The sequence below is a fragment of the Bubalus kerabau genome, chromosome 4, assembly GCF_029407905.1.
Source record: "Bubalus kerabau isolate K-KA32 ecotype Philippines breed swamp buffalo chromosome 4, PCC_UOA_SB_1v2, whole genome shotgun sequence".
NCBI classification, from domain to species: domain Eukaryota; kingdom Metazoa; phylum Chordata; class Mammalia; order Artiodactyla; family Bovidae; genus Bubalus; species Bubalus kerabau.
This window is the reverse complement of record NC_073627.1, coordinates 105,397,000-105,419,942: the sequence shown is the minus strand read 5'-3', so window position 1 is coordinate 105,419,942 and position 22,943 is coordinate 105,397,000. Positions and strand designations below refer to the sequence as shown.

Here is a 22,943-nt window from a genome sequence, read left to right as displayed (position 1 = left end):
TTCTAGAAGTAGAATGGTTGAGTTAAAAAATACAAACGCTTTTGATGGAAAGGTTACACATTGCCTAATTATCCTTAGAAAATCATAACATTTTCTAGGTCCACTGGCACTGTGTGACACTTCCCATTTTCCATTTTCCCATTTTCCTCTCTAAGTTTATAAATTAAAATGTTCAAATTATAAATTCATAATTGTGAATTTTAAAATTTTATGTTAAAATATATTTGTTCAGCTAGTAAATATTGGTTCAAATGTTCATTTCTTTCAGTACTAGTGAGACTGAATATTTTCATATGCATTAACCATTTATATTTATTACTGTAAATGATATCTTCCAATGGGGAAACCGAGGTTCAGAGAGATTAAATGATTTGTTCAAGGACACACAGCTTCTATGAAACAGATAATTTTTTTTTTTCATATTCTAAAATGAAATAGAATTGCTCTTCAGTTTGTCAAGTGAGTAATAAAGTTATGGGGCAAAGTTCTGTTGGATTCAAGAGTTCAAGGATATCTAACTAACATACAAGTCTATTCAGGCCAAATAATCTTTATAAAATATAGCTTGGAGTATTACTATGGAGATTTAATGAATTATAGTTTCTTTTACCCCTTAATTTTTAATCCCAAGAGAAATCCAAATCAAAATTGGAAGACAAAAAAGAGATTGCTTAAAAAAAAAGGTACTGGAATATGCTGACAGCATCCTTCTTACTATCAGTCATGAATCACTGCTGTAGATGCTAAAGGAGACTCCAGTACTCATGACCTCCTTCTCCCCATTATCACAGCATGAGGACAAAGCATCCAGCTGCCTATGTTTTATGGTGGTAGAATGCAACCAGCATACTATTTTAAGAGATGTTCAGAAGCTGATGACTTACTCTTTGTTTCTGAATGCCCCTTTTCATTTCTATGCCAAGTAATCTATAAGGCCAGGCTGTCATCCACTGGCTTGTGTGGCAATGTCAAAGTCTCCTTTCTTTAATAACTAACAAGAGAGTCCATGAGTTAACAATTTGAGAGAGAGAGAGAAACAATAACAATAAGGGAAATGTCAGAGTTACTTAAATGGTAAAAAGAGAGAGAGGACGAAGAAGGGGGAGGGGGACGGAGGGAGGATGGAAGGAAGAGGCAAACAGATACACCGGCAAAACGTAATGTAGTAAGAACTGGCCAAAGGTGTATTTCAGCAGAATGAAAGAATTTGAGGGACCAGGGGAAAGGGAAAAGGAGATCTACTGGAGGGGTAAAATCCTAACACTTCTTTCCCCTTGGCTTTAAGATCTTATCCCAGAAGAGTGGAGATTTTATTTCAGGAGCTGAGTAGTTAAGATCCCCTCAGGTAGTTTAAAGAGAAATGCTTCTCCACTCCTGTTCAATTTGCAATTATTTGTGCCCATGACTAGCCCAGGCTAAGAAAGTAAAAAAGAACAGAACTTGAGCACCAGGGGGGTCTCCAACCTCCTCCCTCTCCAAAGTGATGCTTCCTATTCCATTTCTTGTCTTAGGCAGAGAAATCAGGTAGAATTATCGAGTGCTTGTAGCAGCAATGGAGAGATGATTCAAGAGTTCAACCACTGCCCCATAAAACGCATGCAGTTTCCACTTGAGCACAGCACTGCAGGACATCAAAGCATTTCCTGGATGTGGACGAGGGATTCTTGACGATCTTGTGGAGAGTAAAATTCACGTAACTCAAGACTAATTTTCCCATAACAATTCTGTATTTGTTTCTCATAGTAGAGGTGGTGGTTTAATGCAGAATTTGTGCACTTAGCTGAGCAAGACCACTGAGTTCAACCCTTGATCCTTCTCTGACTAGTGGAGGGAACTTAAGCAAGTTACTTATTCTTCTTTTACCTCAAATTCCTCAGCTCTAAAATGAAAATAATAATAATACACAAGGTCTCATTTGATTTTTCCAGCAGCCCCATGGGATATAATAGTCTCTACTTCACTGAACTGTCATGAGGACCAAAGTAGTCAGTATGTATAAAGTGGTTAGGAGGGTGTCTGGCAAATGTTAAGTGCACTATTAATTGTTTGCTTATTAATTATCTTTTGTTACCAGCTAAAGTGGAACTGCCATTTAGTAAAGCATAAACACAGTTTATAATTCATCTGGCCTACATGCTTTGAACTTCTGAGATTCTTGACTTTTAATGCAGGAGATGTTAATTATTGCAAAATGAATGTATATGTTTAGACTCTATTCTCCTCTTTATATTACCCTATTTTTAGACTGCATAGTTCAAAGAAGCATAAAATGTGTATGTACTATGTGAGCTTTAGGTGTGAAAGTACAATAGATTTAGGGTCCCTGACAGTAATTTAAAGGAAATTACTATTAATCAATATACAAAGGTTCTTATGTGTGTGAAATGGCTCAACGTATCTTCAGGACAGGCAGGGAACAAAGGAGGAAGTAAGAAAACGCCTGCCTAGGTTGACTCCAAGTAAAACTCATGATGGCACTTCTTGTGTGCCAGGCACTGTTCTAAGTCTTTTACATACATGCTTGTATTCAATTCTTACAATACCCTCATGAAATAAATACTGTGAATGCCTCCATTTACACACGCAGAAAGCAAGACAAAAAATTTAAGTATTAATAACTTGCCCGAGAACACCCAACTGGTAAATGGTGGTGCTGGGATTTAAACCTAAATATATCCTATCCCCAAAACCCAGGTGTAACTCTCTTACTACACCTCCAAAAACTGCAATGTACAAAGTTTGTCTTAGATTCTTCAACTTTTTTCTCTCTTTGCTAAGTCACTTCAGTCGTGTCCGACTCTGTGCGACCCCATAGACGGCAGCCCACCAGGCTCCCCTGTCCCTGGGATTCTCCAGGCAAGAACGCTGGAGTGGGTTGCCATTTCCTTCTCCAATGCATGAAAGTGAAAAGTGAAAGTGAAGTCGCTCAGTCGTGTCTGACTCTTTGCAACCCCACGGATTGCAGCCCACCAGGCTCCTCCGCCCATGGGATTTTCCAGGCAAGAGTACTGGGGTGGGGTGCCATTGCCTTCTCCATTTTCTCTCTTTAGGACCTGTTTATTCCTTAAATACAGCCCTATCTACAAGTGTAATGGGCATGGATGTGCTTATGATAAACACTTTGGAAAATACAGAAGGACAGAAAGCAAAAAGATTCAGACATCATATTATCACCCAAAGATGAGCACTGTTAAAATTTTGTGTTCCTTCTAGACTTTTTTCTAAGTACATGGCTTTGTTTTATGTTTGTTTTACATAGTTGTGATCACACTATATAAACAGTTTTAATCTTCTTGCTTTCCCTATTATGACATGTGCCATCCTATGCTCTTAGAAATGTCATAAACTTCCTTTATAGAGGCTGAATAATGTACAGCTGCATGGCAGTTCCATAAAATATTTACCATTCCTTTCATGCTGGACATCTGAGTATTTCCAGCCTTTTTACTGCAGGATGGAAATCTTTGTCCCCTCTTTCTTAATAGTTTCCCTTCTTCTGACATTTCTTCAGATCATCCCCAGGCACACAACGACTTTGGTATTCCTCTATCTTTCCTTTCTCAAAATTTATTTTCTGAAAATGAGCGGATAACCTCATTCATACTAAAGTGTACATGGTTCATAAAACTTACTTTCTCTTCCAGGACACTTCTGTCAATTTACCCAAAGGAATGACGCTCTAATTGTGAGGAGTTAGTTATCGGAAAAATTTAGTTGGGGAGATTCCCCAATTGGAGGAGACTCTACAACAGCAAAAAGGTGCAGGGCTGCTGTAACCTAAGGAAAGCTGACAAGAAGGCAAGACTGGAGCTGCGAGGTGGTGGTGTGGTTGAGGGAAGAAAAACGTTTTGTATAAGCTAGGGTGAAAAATTAAAAAAAAAAAAAACTGAGTAAAAACGATAGAGAATTAGAAAATTCACTCCGCGGCACTTACCTAGTTTCTCCAACTCTCCTGCTTTTGCCTTTCCAAAACATTTGGCCTGAGGGATGGGCCCGCCCACCTTTTACTCAGCTCCGCTCGGTTGGGTTGAAGTCTTAATTACTTTGCCAAGTCTCACAGCTCTGGGGCCTCGGGCGGCCACAGAGGCAGCCTCAAGGAGCGGAAGCGAAGTTCTAAGAGGGTCCATTCCAAGCCCTGGGTCCACAGACAGTCCTGTAGGAGCTTCACCTCCCTGGACCCAAACAGGAGAGTTAATAATACCTCTGGGGGCGGCGGGTTAGAAATCTCGTGTGAAAGTTCACAAAGTCCCGTTCTGCCCCTAGCACTCTTTCTTTCACTCCTCCTAGAGGCTTCAGGCTTTCTAGGTTGTTGGCAAGTCCGAGAAGCAAAGGGCACCCAAAACAGAACTCAGTTCCCCCCAACTCTCCCCACTCGGGTGCTGCACTGCGTGGAGAAAGAGGAGGCGTGGGGGTGTGCAGGCTGAAGTTCAAGCCAAAGGGGCCACTGACTCCGCCCCTCCGCCCCGCAAGGATTAGCGGGCAGAGGAAACTGTAAATCCGAAAACCTAGCCTGACCAATTTAAAAAAAAAAAAAAAAAAAAGCGAAAGGCTCCAGCCTGAAACTGGGGCGGGGCACACTGCTCTCCTGAGGGCCGACCCGGCTCCAGCTACAGCGCGAACGCCCTCCCAGGCTTGCTCCACGGTACCCCGGGCGCTCCACGCACGCACCCGCCTCCTGGGCCGGCCGCTCCTCCCTCTTTCCTTGCTGGTTGGCCCTGGTGCCGCAAGCGCGGCGGCGGCAGGAGGAGCCGGGCGCGCCCGCCACGCACAGCACGGGCGGCAGGCGCGGCGCACGAGCTCAGGTGGCGGCTGCGGCGGTGGTGACAGCAGCGGCTGCAGCAGCTAGCGCACACCCTCTCCGCGTCGCGCCCGCAGCCCTCCTCCACTGCGCCGCGGAGCTACCGGCCGTCCCAGGGTTTCCCCGGCCCCCGCGCGCACGGGCGAGCCCCACGCACAATAGCGGCCGCCTCTATTGTGGTTCCGAGCCCGGGCGCCAGCTATGGGGAAGCCGGCGAGGAAGGGATGCGACTGGAAGCGCTTCCTGAGGAATAATTGGCTGCTACTTTCCACCGTGGTCGCGGTGGTGCTAGGTGAGATGCGTGGCGGGTGGGCGACGCGCGCACCCTCACGCGCTCCCAGCACCCAGGCCGCGTGCGGGGCGGGCGCGTGTGAGGATCGGCATGGCGCTGGCGCACCCGGTGCTCGGTTCCTCGGCGCCCCCTCGGCTTCCGACACCGCGCGGGGGCTTACCCTCGAGGGTGCTGATTTCTTCGTGCTAAGAACAAAGCTCCTCCGGGACACCCATTGCGCGCTCCATGAGCTTCGGGTTCCTGCCTTACCCAAAATGATCATAGGGGCTTGGAAGGGGGAAAGGGAAACAAGGTCTCGGTTCTTACCGTTTGGAAGCAAATGTGGTTTAATTGTTTAAATCCTATCTGCTCCCCTCCTTTTTTTCCTCCCTGAACCATGCGTTGTCCGGACAGAGCGAGTGTAGATGAGGTTTGCTGTTGAACTGGAAGAGGCATCTTAACCTCAGAAATGGTCCGGTCCCCGGCGGGAGGGAGACTGGTGGATGTTACAGTCGGTCACTCTTCCTAGTCAGTGCTTGTAAAGGTGCCTGCCCACGCGGTGACGAGCCGCTGCCCGCACCCAGGCACAGAAAACCTGCCAGATTTGTGCTTAAATTCAGGGATGTGCAGTGATGGTCCGCAGCAAGTCTAGGGGAAGGGAGACCTATCAGATTTCTCCCTTTCCACTCTGCAAATCTACCGAGGTCGCCTTCTTGAGCTCCCCTGCTCTCCACATTCTTTTCTATTGAAAGTAATATTTAAGTCATATTTGCTTGTTTTTAAACAAGGTGTATTTAAGTGATTTATTCCTGACACATCACTGGATCAGGTGAATGTCTGAGCCATTGCTCAGAGGTATGAGTTATTCCAATTTCGACTCTGAATTTCTGCCAGGTTGTCTGTCTTACAACTTGGGCCTTGGGATGCTCTTCTTTGGTGTTGGAGCCAAGACTGTCTCATTTCCTCCAAGACCTGGCCCAGGAGGGGACACCCAGCAGGTGAGGCTCCTTTGAAGTCCTCACCTTCCATTTGGAAACTAGAGCTGGGAGGAGGGGTAGCCTGTGCCTCTCCCAACCCTAAGCACATTTCTCTCCAGCTGCTGCTGCTCAATCTCAGAATATTTGGTGTCACCTGCTTTCTCTCTTGGTGCCCCGCCCCCAAAAACGTCTGTGGAAGTTAATGCGATCCTCAGAGTCGGATTTGCTCCTCTAGATCCTTGCACAAAGTCAGGTTTCTAGTAAATAAATAACATCCTGGAATTACTTTAGCAGAGGCTATCTGTGGGAGGAAGAGAGAGAAGCAGAGGAGCAAGTCTTGACTACTTAGCTCTGTTTTCCCCAAGAAGAGTCACGTGGCTCTAAGGAAAGGGCTATCCTGCCCCATCACATTTTAAATAACAGATTCCTCAAAAAGAATGATGTGATTTTCCTGCAGCCAAATAGATGAGATGGTCTTGTTTTCCTAGTGACAAGAGTCCAGAATTAATTGTGAAATCCCTTCTTCAGGATGGTTTTGCGTAGGCTGGCATTTCCCTCCCGATTCCTTGTGGAAGTGAAATGATCCTGCCTTTTCAGCTGTGGGGTTTTCCAGAAATACTCACCTGTTGACCACGTGTGGCATGCTGGTGTTGAGTTTACTCATTCACTTAAGGCTGGTTTGGCAAAGATTTTGAAAATTGTTCCCTGGCCTTCAGAACTTGTCACGTATATACATCTTCCGGTTCACGCGGGATAACATATCTGTTTTGCAGATGGGGCCTTTGGTGTCAGGTGGGCAATTTTTTCCAGTTTTAATGTGGGTAAGCCCTGGGAGCGTGATTTCAGATACTTTGCTCCAGAAAGGAAAACACAATATTAAATCTGTAAGTACTCAACTGAAGTCTTTCAGCACATTTGCTCCTCAAGGAGTAAGATCAGGCAGTCCTGAGCATTTCAACTCTTGATCTGAGAAGTGTCAGGCCTACACCACCCTCAGTGCACCCATCACAAGGCTCTTCCCAGGATCCTTCTCTTTTCTTCATTCTTTGGAGCACTGGGCTTGAGTACAAAAGTCACACCTCTGTCTCTGTCATCTGTGCTAACTCATTATGGGTTAAACCCTGAAGTGAAATTGCAACCAACTTATAACAGAGATGCTAAGTCCATCCATAAGCCCTTTTGACCATGATAGTAAGTTTATTTTTGCAACAGTCTTAATTGATACAGAGATCGAAAACAGTCTCATGTAGCCTCCTTTCTTAACCTTTCAACATGTGGACCTTAAAAAAGAAAAAAGTTTTTATTACCCTGACAGAATATCATCTTCTAATTAAAACTGAAGTATTTTGTCCCTGCTATATATAATTCATCAGCCCTGACACTTTAAAATATTTTGATTTTTGAAGTGAAGGGCAAAACTTTTTAGCAGCCAGCTGAAAGCCTCTGATTTTTCAAGACAGTATGTGAGGGGAGATGTAATTAAAGGTCATCTTTATTAGGTGTAAAGTTAGTTTCTTTTGTGGACAAAGAGATACTAAAAGCTAACTATTTCCTTATATTGTTACTCAAGAAATAAAGAGGCTGAATAGTTATGTGACTTTCTTTGTTAAAGTGACTATCTTTCTCTATCTGTAAAACCCTACAAGGTCCTGGAGATAACATCTTAGATTTTCAGATGAGAGGCCTTTAGTAAAACCTGATTGTATGTGTGTGTGTGTCCGTCAATCAGTCGTGTCTGACTCTGAGACCCCATGGATTCCTCTGTCCCTGGAATGGACTGCCATTCCCTTCTCCAGGATCTTCCCAACCAAGGAATCGAACTTGGGTCTTCTGTATTGCAGAAAGACTCTTTACAGTCTGAGCCACCACGGATTAGGAACAATTTTCACTGTATTCATTACGATTCTTGCAGGCCTTTCACTTGCTTCTGTAGTGTAGTAGTACAAGAACAGAGACTGGAGTCAAGAGTCTTAGATTTGAATTCTGATCTAGTCATGCTCTGTGATTTAGACAAAATCTCTCATTCTCTGGAATCCTCAATTTCCTCATCTGGAAAATAGAGATATAGATCATTCCCTCCTATGCTATTAGAGTTGATTAAGATAATGTGAAAATACCTGGTTGTATGACTAGCATATAACAGACACTCAGTAAATGTCATTTCAAGGTGATTTGAATACCTTGATTCTGAGGAAATTAATATTTTCTTATGAAATAAGGTGTCTCATGGTCTTTCTCTGTCCTGGTTGGTGTCCAGCCTAGAATTGTGAGTCCAGGGTGATTCAAGTATTTTGATGACATGTTCTGTCCAGGTGAACACCAGCCGCCAGAGCAGTCACTATTCATTGCTTTAAAAGGATATGGAAAGGATTAATCATTTTGTTTTGTGCCCCATATAGCATGATGGGAGGGAAGAATTTTTGTGCTTTCAGTGGGAATTCTGTTCAAGCAGAATCAGTGTGTGAGAATTCTGTGCATTGTAATTCAAGTCAGCTGCTAATGATCATAGCATGTATAATGTTGGCAAGGCACTCATGGAACCCTCATCCCGCTCACAACATAAAGCCTGATCATTCTGTCCAGACAGGTTGTGCTTTATTTCAGTCGTTTGAAAAATCTGATTTCCAGCTTATGCATTTTCAGGAAAGGATATAGCTATTGTTATTTACAGGACAGAACCGACAAGCTTATTCTTCCTGAATAATTTTCTTCAGCACACTAAAGGAAGCAATCATTTATAGATTCAGATTCCATTGTCTAAAACTGAGAACAGTTTCTTCATGTTCTTAGTAATATCCTTGCCCAAGCCAGCCTCATGTCTCCTCCGCTGGGGCTCTTGTAGTATATATCTGGCAGTGCTAATTTGAGCTGTGGCATAAGCTCCCTTGCTGTGTTTCTACATGTCTCTGAAGACCCTGAGTATGGGATGGGGGCGGGGGAACGGCTTCAGCTCAGTGTTCAGAATGTATTTTGTTATCATGAAACTCATGTGCTTCAGCCTGTGCTGCTGGGCCTCTAATCAGCTCAGCCTTAGAATATACCAGTACTGTAACTGGCACTTAAATCATTTGCTCATTCAACAAATCTATATCCGGCATCTCCTGTGTGCCAGGGACTTTTCTAGAGGCAGGGCACACAACAGTGAACAAAATAAAACCCCTGTCCTCATGGAGCATATGTTGAAGTGGAGACAAGTAGACAGTAAACCGGATAAAGAGGTGAACTACAATATAGAGTATGTTGGATGGTGAGAGTGTTCTAGAGTAACATAAAGCAGGGAGGGGAACTGGGCAGTTATAGTTGGAATAGGGTGAATGGGAAGGCCCTGCTGCTGCTGCTGTTAAGTTGCTAAGTTGTGTCCAACTCCTTTGCGACTCCCATGGACTGTAAGCTGCCAGGCTCCTTTCCCCCTGGGATTTTCCAGGCAAGAACACTAGAGTTACCATTTCCTTCTCCAGGGGACCCTCTCAACCCAGGGATAGAACCTGCATCTCCTGCATTGGCAGGTGAATTCTTTACCACTGAGCCATCAGGCCCTGCTGAGAAGGTGACGGTTGAGTTGAGACTGGAAAGAAGTGAGGGAACATTGGCACAGATATCTGGGACGATCCCAGCATGCTTGAGGAAGAGCATGGGAGTGGAGTGGGAAGGGGAGAGGCAATAGGATGGTGTGAGCTCTTTTAAGGACTTTGATTTTTACTGGAGTTGGGAAACCATTAAAAGGTTTTGAGCAGAGTAGTGACATGGTCTGATTGTCTTAATCTGCTCTCCTGGCTGTTCTTAGACCATAGACGGCAGACACAAGGGTGGAAGCCGAGAGACCAGCTTAGGAGGCCAGTGCAATTAGCCACTTTTCTAATCTCATTTCTGTCATGGTTAGTGAAATCTTAGGAAATGCTTAAGAAAAATCCATGAGAAAAATATTGCAACTGTAAGGTAGGCGTTATTGCTTTGCCGTTATATGGATGAGGAAACAGACATGAAACAGTGCAGGACTCGCTCAGGATCACTCAGATAACAACTGGCAATTCCCAGCTTTACTGTGCTTTCCCTTCCCCTCCTTTGGATGCTGTCCTCCTCTTTGTCCCCATCTCCCTGGTCCTCACAGAACCTCTTGAGGATCACGGTGGTCTGGCTGTGTGCCATGTTGAAATAGGGAATGAAGACTCTGTAGTGTTTGATTTGGGCTGCAGTTGCCCCTTTCTCCCCTGAGACTGAGAAGGGGCAGAAACATGCCTCCAGGGACTGTCAGAATTGCAGTGTATACCCTGGAGGAACACTGTTCCTGTGGGGTTTGCCGGACTCATTAGCCAGGTTGGTCTCCACTCTAGGCTCAGCGTCACCCTTACACCTTGGTCCATGAGGCCGCCCTGCTATTCTTTCCACCTTCCAAGTCTGCGCTTCTTACCTTCGAACTCAGTGGCTTGGTGTGACTGGTGTAAAGGGTGTGACTGAGGTACATGAGGGAAAAAAGCAAAGCTGCCACAGAGGTCAGGGGCTGGATCGTAGAGGGATTGGAATGCCACACTGATAAGTTCAGACATGCTCCTGGGGATGAAGCTGGGCAGTGACATGGTCAGGACTGTGCTTAGAAAAGGTCCTTGCGGCAGATGGATGTGGCGAATGGATCCAAGGAGGGTAATGTTGCAGGTGGGCAGAACACCCAGGGGATTACTGTCAAGGTGCAGGTAGAGAGGGAGATGGGAGCCTCAGCAGGGCAGTAGCAGTGGGAGTAGAAAGGAAAAGATGGCTCTGTGAGGTGTTCGACAGGTTGACCTGACACTCCTTGACTAGGTTTGGTCCTTGGAACGAGGAGCTGGTGATCTCTAGCAGGAGAGGGAGTCCTGGCGGGGGCGGCAGCTTGGAGAAGAACTATCATGCCTTCCCACTGCACAGAACCAATATCAACTTGCTCTTTGTTGCCCTGTAGTTGGAAATGTATCTGACTCTTGGTGACCCCATGGACTGTAGCCTACCAGGCTCCTCTGTCCATGGGATTTTCCAGGCAAGAGTACTGAAGGGGATTGTCATTGCCTTCACCAGGGGATCTTCCCAACCCAGGGACCGAACCCAGGTCTCCCGCATTGTAGGCAGACGCTTTACTGTCTGAGCCACAGGGAAGTCCAAGTAGTTAGAGTATTTGCTAATGTTTGCCCTCCCCACTGACCCTTGAAGAGCCCTTGAGGGAGGGAATTCTGGCTGCCCCTCACTATATCCACAGCACCTGTCACAATGCCTGGTGTGCTCAATACATTTGTTGAGTCATCTATGACCCAGAGAGATAGTAAGAGGTTATCTTTGTTTATTGAATGAGTAAATTAGCCCAAACCTAAGCTTGAATTCCATCATACATTCTTCTCTGCCTGCTTCAGCCTCCTCTGATTTGCATCACTAAGACAGATTAACAGTATTATACATACTTATCAAGTATGTTAAACTTTTCTTCCTCACAACTAGGTTATAGACCCCTAGAGGGCAGAAGCATTCCTATTACCCTTCTTATCAGAAGGAAGAGAGGTTTGGATTAGCTGGAAGAGAAAAAAGATTTCGTTGATGTGCCAGCTCCCATTTATAGGTAGCCGACTGTCTGAAGTGATATTTTGTTGGGAAAGAATTGGAAACAAAAGTTCTGAAATTGATTACTGATGTCTGTCAAGGGCTTAAGATCAGGGAGCAGTGGCATGTGTGCTGCACGCTTGTTGACCCTGGGTGAGATCACTGAAGTTCCTTCTAGATTTAAGATCCTTGAGCTCTATGCTTGTGTAGTCATTCATTCCTCAGTTCATTGCTCAGACTCAGAGGAACTCTTCTTAGGGAACTTAGGAAGAGTTAAGGTCATTCCTGGCTTCCCTGATGGCTCAGCGCTAAAGAATCCACCTGCAATGCAGGAGTTGCAGGAGACTCAGGTTCAGGTTCGATCCCTGGGTGGGGAAGATCCCCTGGATGAGGAAATAGCAGCCCACTCCAGTATTCTTGCCAGGAGAATCCCATGGACAGAGGAGCCTGGCAGGCTATGGTCCAAAGCGTCACAAAGAGCTGGACACAACCAAAGCGATTTAACACACATACACACAAAGTCATTACTAGAGGATAAAATGACCTTGATGTTGAATCAGTTGTTCTACATCTGTGACTTGGGATGTAATAATGTAAATTGTGTGTGGAACAGTTACGAAGGTAATGTTGTATGTCAGCTTTAAATTATTCATTACAACAGTAATATGAGGTCTAAAAACTTATATTGTTTTTATACAGGGATGTGTATCTTGTATGTATTTGCTTAATTAAGTATATTGGGGAAGCAATCCTTTAGCTGACTAGATCCCAGTTTCACATATGGAGGAATTAGGGAAACAGTTTTGGGCTTTGAATACCTATGCCTGGTTTGGTTTCAGTTTTGGAACCAAATCAGAATCCAGAGATGTAGAATCAGAACCAGAGTTGTAGAATCACTGAAAAGATTATGATTTTTAGTTGATCAAACTTACCATCTGTCAAAAATTTGAGCAGTGGGCATAAGAAATAAAGGAAGCTTAAAATGATCACACAAGATGTAGAAAGCTGCTGCTGCTACTGCTGCTAAGTCGCTTCAGTCATGTCCGACTCTGGGCGACCCCATAGACAGCAGCCCACCAGGCTCCCCCGTCCCTGGGATTCTCCAGGCAAGAACACTGGAGTGGGTGGCCATTTCCTTCTCCAATGCATGAAAGTGAAAAGTGAAAGTGAAGTCGCTGAGTCGTGTTCGATTCCTGGCGACCCCCTGGACTGCAGCCCACCAGGCTCCTCCGTCCATGGGATTTTCCAGGCAAGAGTACTGGGGTGGGGTGCCATTGCCTTCTCCAATGTAGAAAGCTAACACATGCCAAATCTGGATTTGGTGGCACTCATATAATTGCTCCGATGGAAGAAAACCCTGGGTTGTGCAGACAAGGTACAAATAAATGGGATTAGGAATTAGCAATCGGAGAACATATACACACTCAGATGAGCACTTGCTTATAAAGAGAGAACACTTTCCACGTTAATTACTTGGGAGGAGCTGTGATTACCTATAATAGAGCTGAAACTGGAAGTAGCTGGCCTGTAGGGAATCAGTGACATGCTGGCCTGATGCCAGGCAGCTCTGTCGGCCTGAGGAGCTGCAGGTCTCCCCCGTGTTAATGTCCCTGGAGATCTGGGGTCACAGAAACTGTGGGGACTGGAGCACTCTTGAAGAAAATGAACTCATCTTAGACAACACTGAGTGGCCCAGTTAGACTCCTCTGCAGCAGTGTGTGTTAAAGTAGCAAGCCTTTCCTATTTTGAATGTTCAACGTACATCTAATAGAAGACAATATTGGAGACAGTTACTACTAAGCCAATAATTCACTTTGGAGCTATAGTTGAGCCCAGCAGATAGATTTAGAAGGAGCTAATAATTATACTTGCTGAGGAAACAGACCCAAACGGTGACAAAGAGGGCTCTGTTGTAATTAGTAAGCTCCACAGTAACACCTCTGTTAATGGAAAGGAAGTGTTTCAGTGACTCACTCATTGCCAGAAATGTTACTACCCTGTGTTTGAAAAATATCTGCTGACTGCCTGTTCCATTACCAGAGGTAGAATATTTCCTTTCCAACAAATACTCCTGCGTTTTCCAGGATGGGCAGACCTCGTCCCAGCTTGTAGACACTTCGTGCTGTGTGTCCTGGGAGATTCCCCTCCCAGGCCCAGCCCCAGCTGTGTGAGCTCTGGGCCATGGTCTCCACCCCATCAGGACAGAGAGGAAGTTATGCCTCATTCTCCACCACAAGACCTAGAACCAGCACTGAGGCAGCAAAACCCTCCCACCAGTCCCTCCATGCTTAGGCTGAGGTCTTTGTTCCCAGGGCCCTTCTTGGTCACAGAGTCCATAACTGGGTGAACAGGCAGGACAGTTGTTATAGCAGATTTTCCTGTGTCCAGGAAAGGTCCTGGTACCAGCATCGTGTGACGCTGCTAGGTCAACCTATTGAAGCAACGTGGTGGCTTTTGGGAGTGGAACTTCTGTTCAGGTGTGACCTCGGTGAGGGTCTGCACTGTGTGCTCATTTTTACAGCTGCATTGAGATAACAGTTTGAACTTGCTTTTCTCAGGGGGTTAAAACTGCACTTACTTGACTAAGGAGGAAACCCTTAGATGAGAATCTTGAAATGAGATTATAAAATTAAATTATTATTCTACAACTGTTGTATTGCTTAATAATTATCTGGTTACTTATAATTCAGTAAAGAATTAAGTCAACAACAAAAAAAATGGACCATCATCAAAAATGCCTAACCACAGAAAGCCTAATCTCCAAGCCTCCAAGCATTACTGGAAAATAAACTGATTCTGTGGCTATTTCATATACTTATTTTCTGAGCCACTTAACCACTTTACAAGTTGCATATGAGATTTCCCAAATTATGAAGCAATGAGGGAGTTTCTCCTTTGACAATTTATTTTTCTTGTGGGTAACCAAGTCTAATTGGTAATACTTATGGAGGGTTTATTATGACTTTTATGCACATTATTTCCCAATTGACCCTGTATTTATTTTACAGATAAGGAGACTGAAATGTACAAGAAGGCTTAAGATACATGACTGAGATCACACTCAGAACTGGGATTTGCACCCAGAACTGGCTCCAAAACTGTGGTTATTAACCATTAAGTAAGACTGCTTCCTAGAAAACCTGGATACACCCAAACTGTAGTTCAGAGCATTCTTACAGACTTCACTCTTGTGTAATAGCTAAATAAAGCCTAGTAGCCTCCTTCTTACTCCATCTCTTGTCTGTCTCTTGGCTTTTCTTTATTATGTCTTTGAACCTGAGGCATCCTACAGTATTTAGAACATTCCCTTATTCCTCTTCCACATAAATTTTCTATTTGAAGTTACTCTAGTTGAGCTTGTCTAAAAGTTACTTTCCCAGGATGTATAGTACTCTCCTGTCCTTCTGCTTCTGCTCATTGTGTTTCACCATTATTCTACCCATCCTTGATGGTGGATCTCATTTTTCACTTTTATCATATAGACTTCTCTGACTGCCCATCAGAGATGATTTCCCTTCTCTGTGCTCTTATATTGCTTAATTTATATTCCCAAATTGTAATGTATTTGAGCCACTGCTTCCAGTCCTGTCCCATGGCAGGCAGCACTAGCTGATTACAACACTCTTTACCCTGGAGCTTTGTGATGGCCTTGGAATCCTCAAGACTATTCTCTAGGCAACTGCTGTTAATCAAAGGGAACTGGCAGGTCAGACGAAAAGTGTTGTTCGTTGCGGGGAAAATGTCTTCATTTAGCAATTAATTTAAATTGAAGAAGTGTTGATGTTAACTGGCAAGAGGTGTAGAGTTGAAGTCTGTTTCGTTTTAGTCTGTCAGAGGCAGTATGTGCGCAGAAATCATTGACATGAGCCTAAGTGTGGCAAATGCTGCAAGAAAGCCTCAATGTGCCTTGAGCCTTCAAAGAAGAGGTGGAATTGAGAGAGCTTAAGTCTTGATGAACCATTGATCCCCTAGTTTCCCAGTCAGTTGTGTATGATTTTTTGAGTGGAGACTCTGGGGAACTCATCCAAGCCGTAGTCATCTGAAATATACTTTCCTCCTAGTTTGGGGGCCTCAGAAGAGCACATGTGGTCACCAATGGTTCTGAGACCACTTTAGTGTGAACTCAGCATGACCATGGAACTCTTGGAATGGACAGCACCTTTCTACCCTGAGGAAGTTCTGACCTCAAGAAACCAGAGCCTGCCTCATCTCCAGAGAATTCTTTGGGCTAACTAGACCAAATAATAGTTCCATACAATCCTGAAATTGGACAGAATTAGATTGGAAGATCCATCCAGCTTCCTAAAGTTGGGCCATGGCGTGGAGCTGAATCACCCTTGGATGGTAGAGCCTTTTTGAATGTTGTATTTAGCACCTCCTATGTCTTTTAATGAACTTTTTTCTAGGTTTCCCCTTTCATGCACCCTATCACATCATTGTCCAAATTCTGCCCATTTCTGTCCCTGTCTGGAAATTATTTCTATGATAAGAGATTAATTAGCCTGACTGTGCTTCCTGTTCCAGTAGACCTTGAGCATGAACAGCTTGGACAAATGCTAGACTTGGTTGTTAAAGATTTTGAAGATGAGTTTTTACTTTTTTGTTAGCAAAAGTTAATTGTCAATCAGGAGACAAAAATGATTTGCCCCATTTCTGCTGCTTCTTCATTGATTTCTTTCTTACACCCAGAGAATTTCCTGAGGTTTCATCACATGGGGGAGCTTCTGAGTTCCACATAACAGAGGTGGAGATCCCATAGCCCGTGCAGAGCCCACAGACCTTGACAAAAATGTCCAGATCTCCTCTGTGACTGCATTTGCCACTTGCATTGAATAGAAGTGTTTGCCAGTAACTTCTAACTAGCTTGTTTATTTTGTGGGAAAAAACAAAAGTTTACATTTATTGTTGTTTTTATGTGGAAATAATTGGGTAAGGTTTGGCTGCTTTTTTAACTGCAAGTGAGTAACCATAGGACACTGGATTTGTTGAGTCCAAGATCAAGATCCTGAAGTTTCTGGAAGCATTGCTCATCACTTTGTGAATCCTGCTCAGGGCTCTGTGTTCTGGGGAAGAGGGTTGGTAGATGGCAGTAAGTGAGGTTTGCAGCTGTGACTTTTTGCTCAGATAGTCTCTCCCCTTTTACAGACTCTCCTCATGCCCTGGAACATGTGTTCATGAGGGCAATACTGAGAAAGGAGACTCAAGATTTTCACAAACATAAAACATTCCAAGATTCCAGAAGTAAACAAAGCCATCTAGGATTACTATGAAAGATCATACTCAACCATGGTTTTCTTTTCTTTTTTTTTTTTCTTTTGTCTCTTGACATCATCTTAAATGCATTTACACCCATCTTTAGGCCTTAAATCTAATATTTTGTTACCAAATGAGCTAATACATGTGAAGTACTTTTAAAAGTATCTTATAAATGTTTGTTATTGTTTCCCAGAAATAAAAAAGGGAGGCGTGTGAACAGTAAAATGTGGGTCCTGGGTACAGTATTATTCCTTGGAAACACTAGAAGACAGTGTTATCTGTACGTGTTTTCTGGGGCCCTGCTCGCGTCTCCTGGGAAAGGGCATCTGGGCCCCTTTTTGTGGCTATATAACATGTTTAATATTCTATACATGAGTAATGTAAAATAATAAACAAGCTGGTCTGTCTTTGCCTTTTTTCTACCAGTGAGGATTAAGAGAAGTGTCTGAAGTATTTAGAAACAGAGATTCCTGACCAAACTTTCAATACTGGGTACCCCTTTCATTTTAATTTAAGAAATATAGTAAAATTCTTCAAATACACTTCAACTCATATGAAGATAAAAGTAATTATTTCTGCAGTCCTTCTGGGAGTAGAGAAGGAGAGATCAGAGTTGCGGCTTCACAGGAGCTGGGAGAGAAGGGTAAACCATTAGCAGGTAGGTGCATGGTGAAAATAGGCAGGTAACACAGATTTTTGAAGCAGAGGTGAGAAATGGGCTGAGAAAGGTGGAGAGCGCCGGTTGCTTAGACTCAGCATTCTGGGTGCAGGATTCATCAAGCTGGTAATTCCAGGATTCTGACAGGTCTAGAAAATCCAGGATGACTGGCTCCCTTCTTTCTCAGGCAGAGGCCCATCTCTTCCTGCTCTCAAGTTGCCCCTACCTAAACCCTGCTGTGAGGTAGACAGTCAGATTTCTTTTACACTTGGAAAGAAGCCTACTAAGATTGTGTAATGAACCAAGGAGGTGTTTCTGGGAGTTGTAAAACTGGTTATTGTGAAGAGGTAGGGTTCCCAGAAAATCTGACATAAAACCTGAGGAAAAAGGTGTGTCCTTCAAGCAGAGGATCCCAGGGCCTCTCCAAACTGTGTATGTCAGGGTGAGGAGGCTTCTCATTCCTTCAGGACTTGGAGGCCAGGTATTTGCCCAGGTGCCAAGGAGGGGAAAGAGTCGAGTACGACCACAAGGTAGATCACGATCTTTCACAGAAATGTATAAAATAAGCTGATAGTAGAATCACCCATGAGTTTAGCAGATAAGAACCATTTTAAGAGGGCAATTGGTGGGGGGAGGGGCGAGGAGGAAGAAAAATAAAGTTGACTACAGGCAGAAAATGGAAGAATAAAGTAGACCAGAACCCACATGTCAAGTCAGAGGTATATATCTCAGGAAATGACACCAAAACACATGTGTGGGATAGTCCCACCTTTTGGGGAGAGGGACAGTCTGGTTGTTGTTTGTTTTGGTTGTTCCTAGATGAGAGCAAGCTGGGTCTCTAAGCCAGCTGAATACTTGCTGTAGAGACTGGACTCCTGTGAACTGGCCCTACAACCAACCTTATCCTCACTTGAACTCAAGGGACTCTTTGCACTCCAGGGCTCCCAGAAGCCTGGGAGAAGTCCTGAGATGTAGGAAGCAGGCACCTAACTTCTCATGTGTACATTACCATAGCCATTGTCAGTTACCGGAGAGGCCATATTTATGATGCCTCTCTGGGGTCGGTGGTGTTGGGACAATGTGGCAGAATTTGTACCCACATTCCTGTGACCCAGTTTTCATACTCTGCTAATGGTATGGTGTCGCAACTATTTTTTCCTGCCTTTCGTAATCAGGTTTAATGAGTAAAAACTATGTAATGCAGTGGCTTCCTGGTCATATGCACTAAATAGCAATTATCATGTACTCATAGTTGTACTCAGCCTCCTGGGACACAAAGCAGGGTGAAAAAAGGACAAGAGGTAAATCTAGAGGACAGAGGGAGAATAACCAGCACAGAGCCACACAGCATTGAATGCCATGCCAAGAGGTTTTCTTGGGACACTGTTATCAAGGTCTATAAATGATGGGAGAGAAGTTAGTCTGATGATGTCTGGTGATCCTGGAGGCCCTGCTGTGGGCATTTGGAGAAGTAAGTAGTATAAGGACTCCCGCATCCTCTGTCACAGTGTACCAGCATCCTGCATCCGTGTACCAGTGTCCTACATCTGTGTACCAGCCTGCCTCCATGTACCAGCATCCTACATCTGCGTACCAGCCTGCATCCATGTACCAGCATGACCATTTTACTGCCTCTTCCTATCCCACCAGCCCATCCCCGTGGCCTCCACAACTAGAAGACCTTGCCCTCATGTGAGCCAGCCTTTCTTTCATGCAAAGAGGGCAAATGTGATTGAGAGAGGTTGTACCCAGAATATCAGTGACACATTCTGTCTCCCCACTCTTCTAATTGGAAGTGACAGAAAATCCAGGTTGAACAGGCTTAAGCCAGAAAAGTGGAGAGTGAGGCATAGAATTTATGGCTCAAAAAACTTAAGAGCTCAGAGATGGTAACTAGTTTCAGGTATAGCTAGATTCAGGAGTTCAAAAAGTATCATTCTGTCCTGTTCTCCTTTTATGTACCGTCTCTGCACTCTTCTGTTGTTTTCACTCTCGGGTGAGATGCTCCCATTGGTGATGAGACAGCTACCAGCACAGTTCAGGGTTTCCATTTCCCTGCTTCACACTCAGCAGAAACGTTTCTATCTGTTGAGACCAGACTGTGGGGCTTTAGTTGGGTTATAGGACCATTCCATAATCAGCCTTGGGACTAAGGGAACATGATTATCTGATGGACCAGGCCAAAGCCACTCCTTTATCCCACCCTCTTCCCCCAACTTCTGAATTATTATAGCTTGAACTGGACCTAAAACAGACTGAGAGTGGGCAGGTATGTTGTAATAGCAGGGACAATGGACACTGAGTGGTAATTACAGCAAATGTTTTACCTTTTATCTATTATGCTCCTGAACTATTTCATAAATGCCCTCAGTGTGTACTCATAGCTAAGTTTTATTGAATACATAGCATTACAGAAACATTTGAAGTTGTTTAGATAATAACCACATACTTTGAAAAGAATTAAGTCATAAACTACTTTAAGGGCTTCCCAGGTGGCTCAGTGGTAAAGAATCTGCCTGCCATGCAAGGGACGCGGGTTCAATCCCTGGGTTGGGAAGATCCCCTGGAGGAAGAAATGGAAACCCACTCCAGTATTCTTACCTGGAAAATCCCAGGGACAGAGAAGCCTGGCAGGCTATAGTCCATGGGATCACGAAGAGCTGGACAGAACTGAGCACACACACAGAGCACAAACTACTTTAAAGCCTGAGAGAGGAGAAAGAAAATTATACAAGGACCACAATTGAATTTTTGCTTTAAACTCTTAAGAGTTGTAAAAAAAAGCAACCCTCAGACCCCAAATCTAACCTAGTGCTAGTGTCATATTTAGCAATGAAAGTCTGAATGCTTTCCCCTTAAAAATATCAGGAATAATGAAGGATGTTCACTCTTAAACACTTCAGTATCTCACTGGAAGCCTGATCCAGTACAATGATACAGTAAGAAAAAGAAATAATGAACTAGATTGGAGAGAAACAAAACTTACCCTATTCACAATGGCATGATTTTCTATAAAGGAAATCCCAAGGAATCTATAGAATAACTCCTAAAACTAGTAAGTGATTTAGCAAGGTTGCAAGATACAAAATTAATACCCCCACAAATTTGTTATTTCTGTATACTAATAATGTACAATTGGAGTTGGTACTTTTAAAATATTATTTGAAGTAGCTTATATATCTAATGTATGAATGGGATCTACAGTTGAACATTACAGGACACTGATGAAAGAAATTATAGACTTAAATAAACAGACATACCTGTTCATAGATTGGAAGATAATCACAATGCTTATGTCAGTTCTTCTCAAATTGGCTTATAGCTTTAATGTAATTTGAGTTAAAAATCTCAAAAGTACTTTTTTTTAGATATATCAGACATCTACACTTATAGGGAAAATCAAGGGAATAACAAAAGCAATTTCGAAAAAGAAGAAAGTTGGAAGAATTATACTATCCTATTTTAAGACAAGCATGAAGACATTGTAGTTTGGTGAAGGGATAGACACAAAGATCAATAAAATAGAATATAAATTCCAGAAGTAGACCCATACAAATATGTCCAATTGATTCCTGACAAAGACAAAAGAAGAGTCTTCAGCAAATGGTATCAGAACAACTAGACATTCATAAGCCAAAAAAAAGAACTTCTCCCTATGTTATACAGTGTTATACAAAATTAACTCAACCATGGAACAGAGATCTAAAAGAAGAACTTTCAAAACTCAATAGTGAGAAAACAATCCAACTTTAAAAAACAGACACTTTACCAAAGAGGCTGTAACACACAAAAGATGTTCTGCATTATTGGCCATTCAGATCATCAGATCAGTCGCTCAGTCATGTCTGACTCTTTGCGACCCCATGAATTGCAGCACACCAGGCCTCCCTGTCCAACACCAACTCCCAGAGTTCACCCAGACTCACGTCCATCGAGTTAGTGATGCCATCCAGCCATCTCATCCTCTGTCATCCCCTTCTCCTCTTGCCCCCAACCCCTCCCAGCATCAGAGTCTTTTCCAATGAGTCAACTCTTGGCATGAGGTGGCCAAAGTACTGGAGTTTCCGCTTTAGCATCATTCCTTCCAAAGAAATCCCAGGGCTGATCTCCTTCAGAATGGACTGGTTGGATGTCCTTGCAATCCAAGGGACTCTCAAGAGTCTTCTCCAACACCACACTTCAAAAGCATCAATTCTTGGGCGCTCAGCCTTCTTCACAGTCCAACTCTCACATCCATACATGACCACAGGAAAAACCAGAGCCTTGACTAAACAGACCTTTGTTGGCAAAGTGATATCTCTGCTTTTGAATATGCTATCTAGGTTGGTCATAACTTTCCTTCCAAGGAGTAAGCGTCTTTTAATTTCATGGCTGCAGTCACCATCTGCAGTGATTTTGGAGCCCAGAAAAATAAAGTCTGACACTGTTTCCACTAGGGAAATATAAATGAAAATCACAATGAGACAGTGAAAAGAATTTTCTGTTGATTAAATTTTGTATCTATATGAAATAACGGATGTTCACTAAGCTTATTGTAATCATCTCATAATGTGTATAAGTCAAATTGGAAATTTAAATACAATGAGAGGCCACTACATGCCTCGATGCTGATGCCATCCATACTTGATGTTGATGAAGACACAGAGAAACTTGTCCTCTTAAACATTGCTGATGGGAAAATAAAATGGTATAGCTAGTATAAAAAAACAGTTTGGCAGTTTCCTGTGGCTCAAATGGTAAAGAATCTGCCTGCCAATGCAGGAGACCCAGGTTTGATCCCTGGGTTCCCTGGAGAAGGAAATAGCAACCCACTCCAGTATTCTTGCCTGGAGAATTCCAGGGACAGAGGAGCTTGGCGGGCTACAGTCCATGGGGTCACAAAGAGTTGGACATGACTGAGCAACTAACACTAGAAGTTAAATATATACTTACCATATGACCCAGCAATCTCACTCCTGGGTATATATATCCTAGAAAGAGAAAAAACTATGTTCAGGTGAAAACTTGTTCACAATGTTTATAGCAGCTCTTATTCATAATCACCCCAAAACAGGAAGCAACCCAGATATCCTTCAATGAATGAAAAAATACTGTCCACCTATAAAGTGTGATCCATTCAGCAAGAAAAAGGAGCATATTATTGATAGGCACAAAACATGGATGAATCGCAAAGGCAAAATCAGTGAGAGTAACCAGTATTAAAAGGCTGTGTAGAGTATAACTTTATATATAAGACATTCTCAAAAAGAAAAAAAAACATAGTTATGGAGAACAAATTAGAGATTGCCAGAGGTTAGGCTCAGGGTGTATGTGTGTTGTGTGTGTGTCTGTATTGATGTATCACTATAAAGGTATAGCATGAGGGAGTTCTTTGGAGTGCAGGAACTGTTCTATACCCACATCCTAATTTTGATGGTGGTTGTAAGA

At 43.5% G+C, this 22,943-nt stretch overlaps 1 protein-coding gene and 1 long non-coding RNA gene across 6 annotated transcripts in view; one reads left to right on the top strand and one right to left on the bottom strand.

Moving 5' to 3' along the window:
* Positions 1–4,659, bottom strand: part of LOC129650048 (uncharacterized) — a 69,444-nt gene extending 64,785 nt beyond the window's left edge. For 4 of the 5 annotated variants that reach the window (XR_008713551.1, XR_008713552.1, XR_008713550.1 and 1 more), the window contains exon 1: positions 3,935–4,659. This is a non-coding gene — a long non-coding RNA (uncharacterized LOC129650048). The remainder of the gene's footprint in view (positions 1–3,934) is intronic. The other variant, XR_008713554.1, reaches the window with a different exon arrangement.
* A 20-nt stretch (positions 4,660–4,679) lies between these two features.
* SLC1A1 (solute carrier family 1 member 1) overlaps positions 4,680–22,943 on the top strand; it is a 72,091-nt gene continuing 53,827 nt past the window's right edge. The window contains exon 1 of the mRNA XM_055578184.1: positions 4,680–5,090. Coding sequence (XP_055434159.1) covers positions 5,000–5,090 — 91 coding nt within the window. The 5' untranslated portion in view covers positions 4,680–4,999. The remainder of the gene's footprint in view (positions 5,091–22,943) is intronic.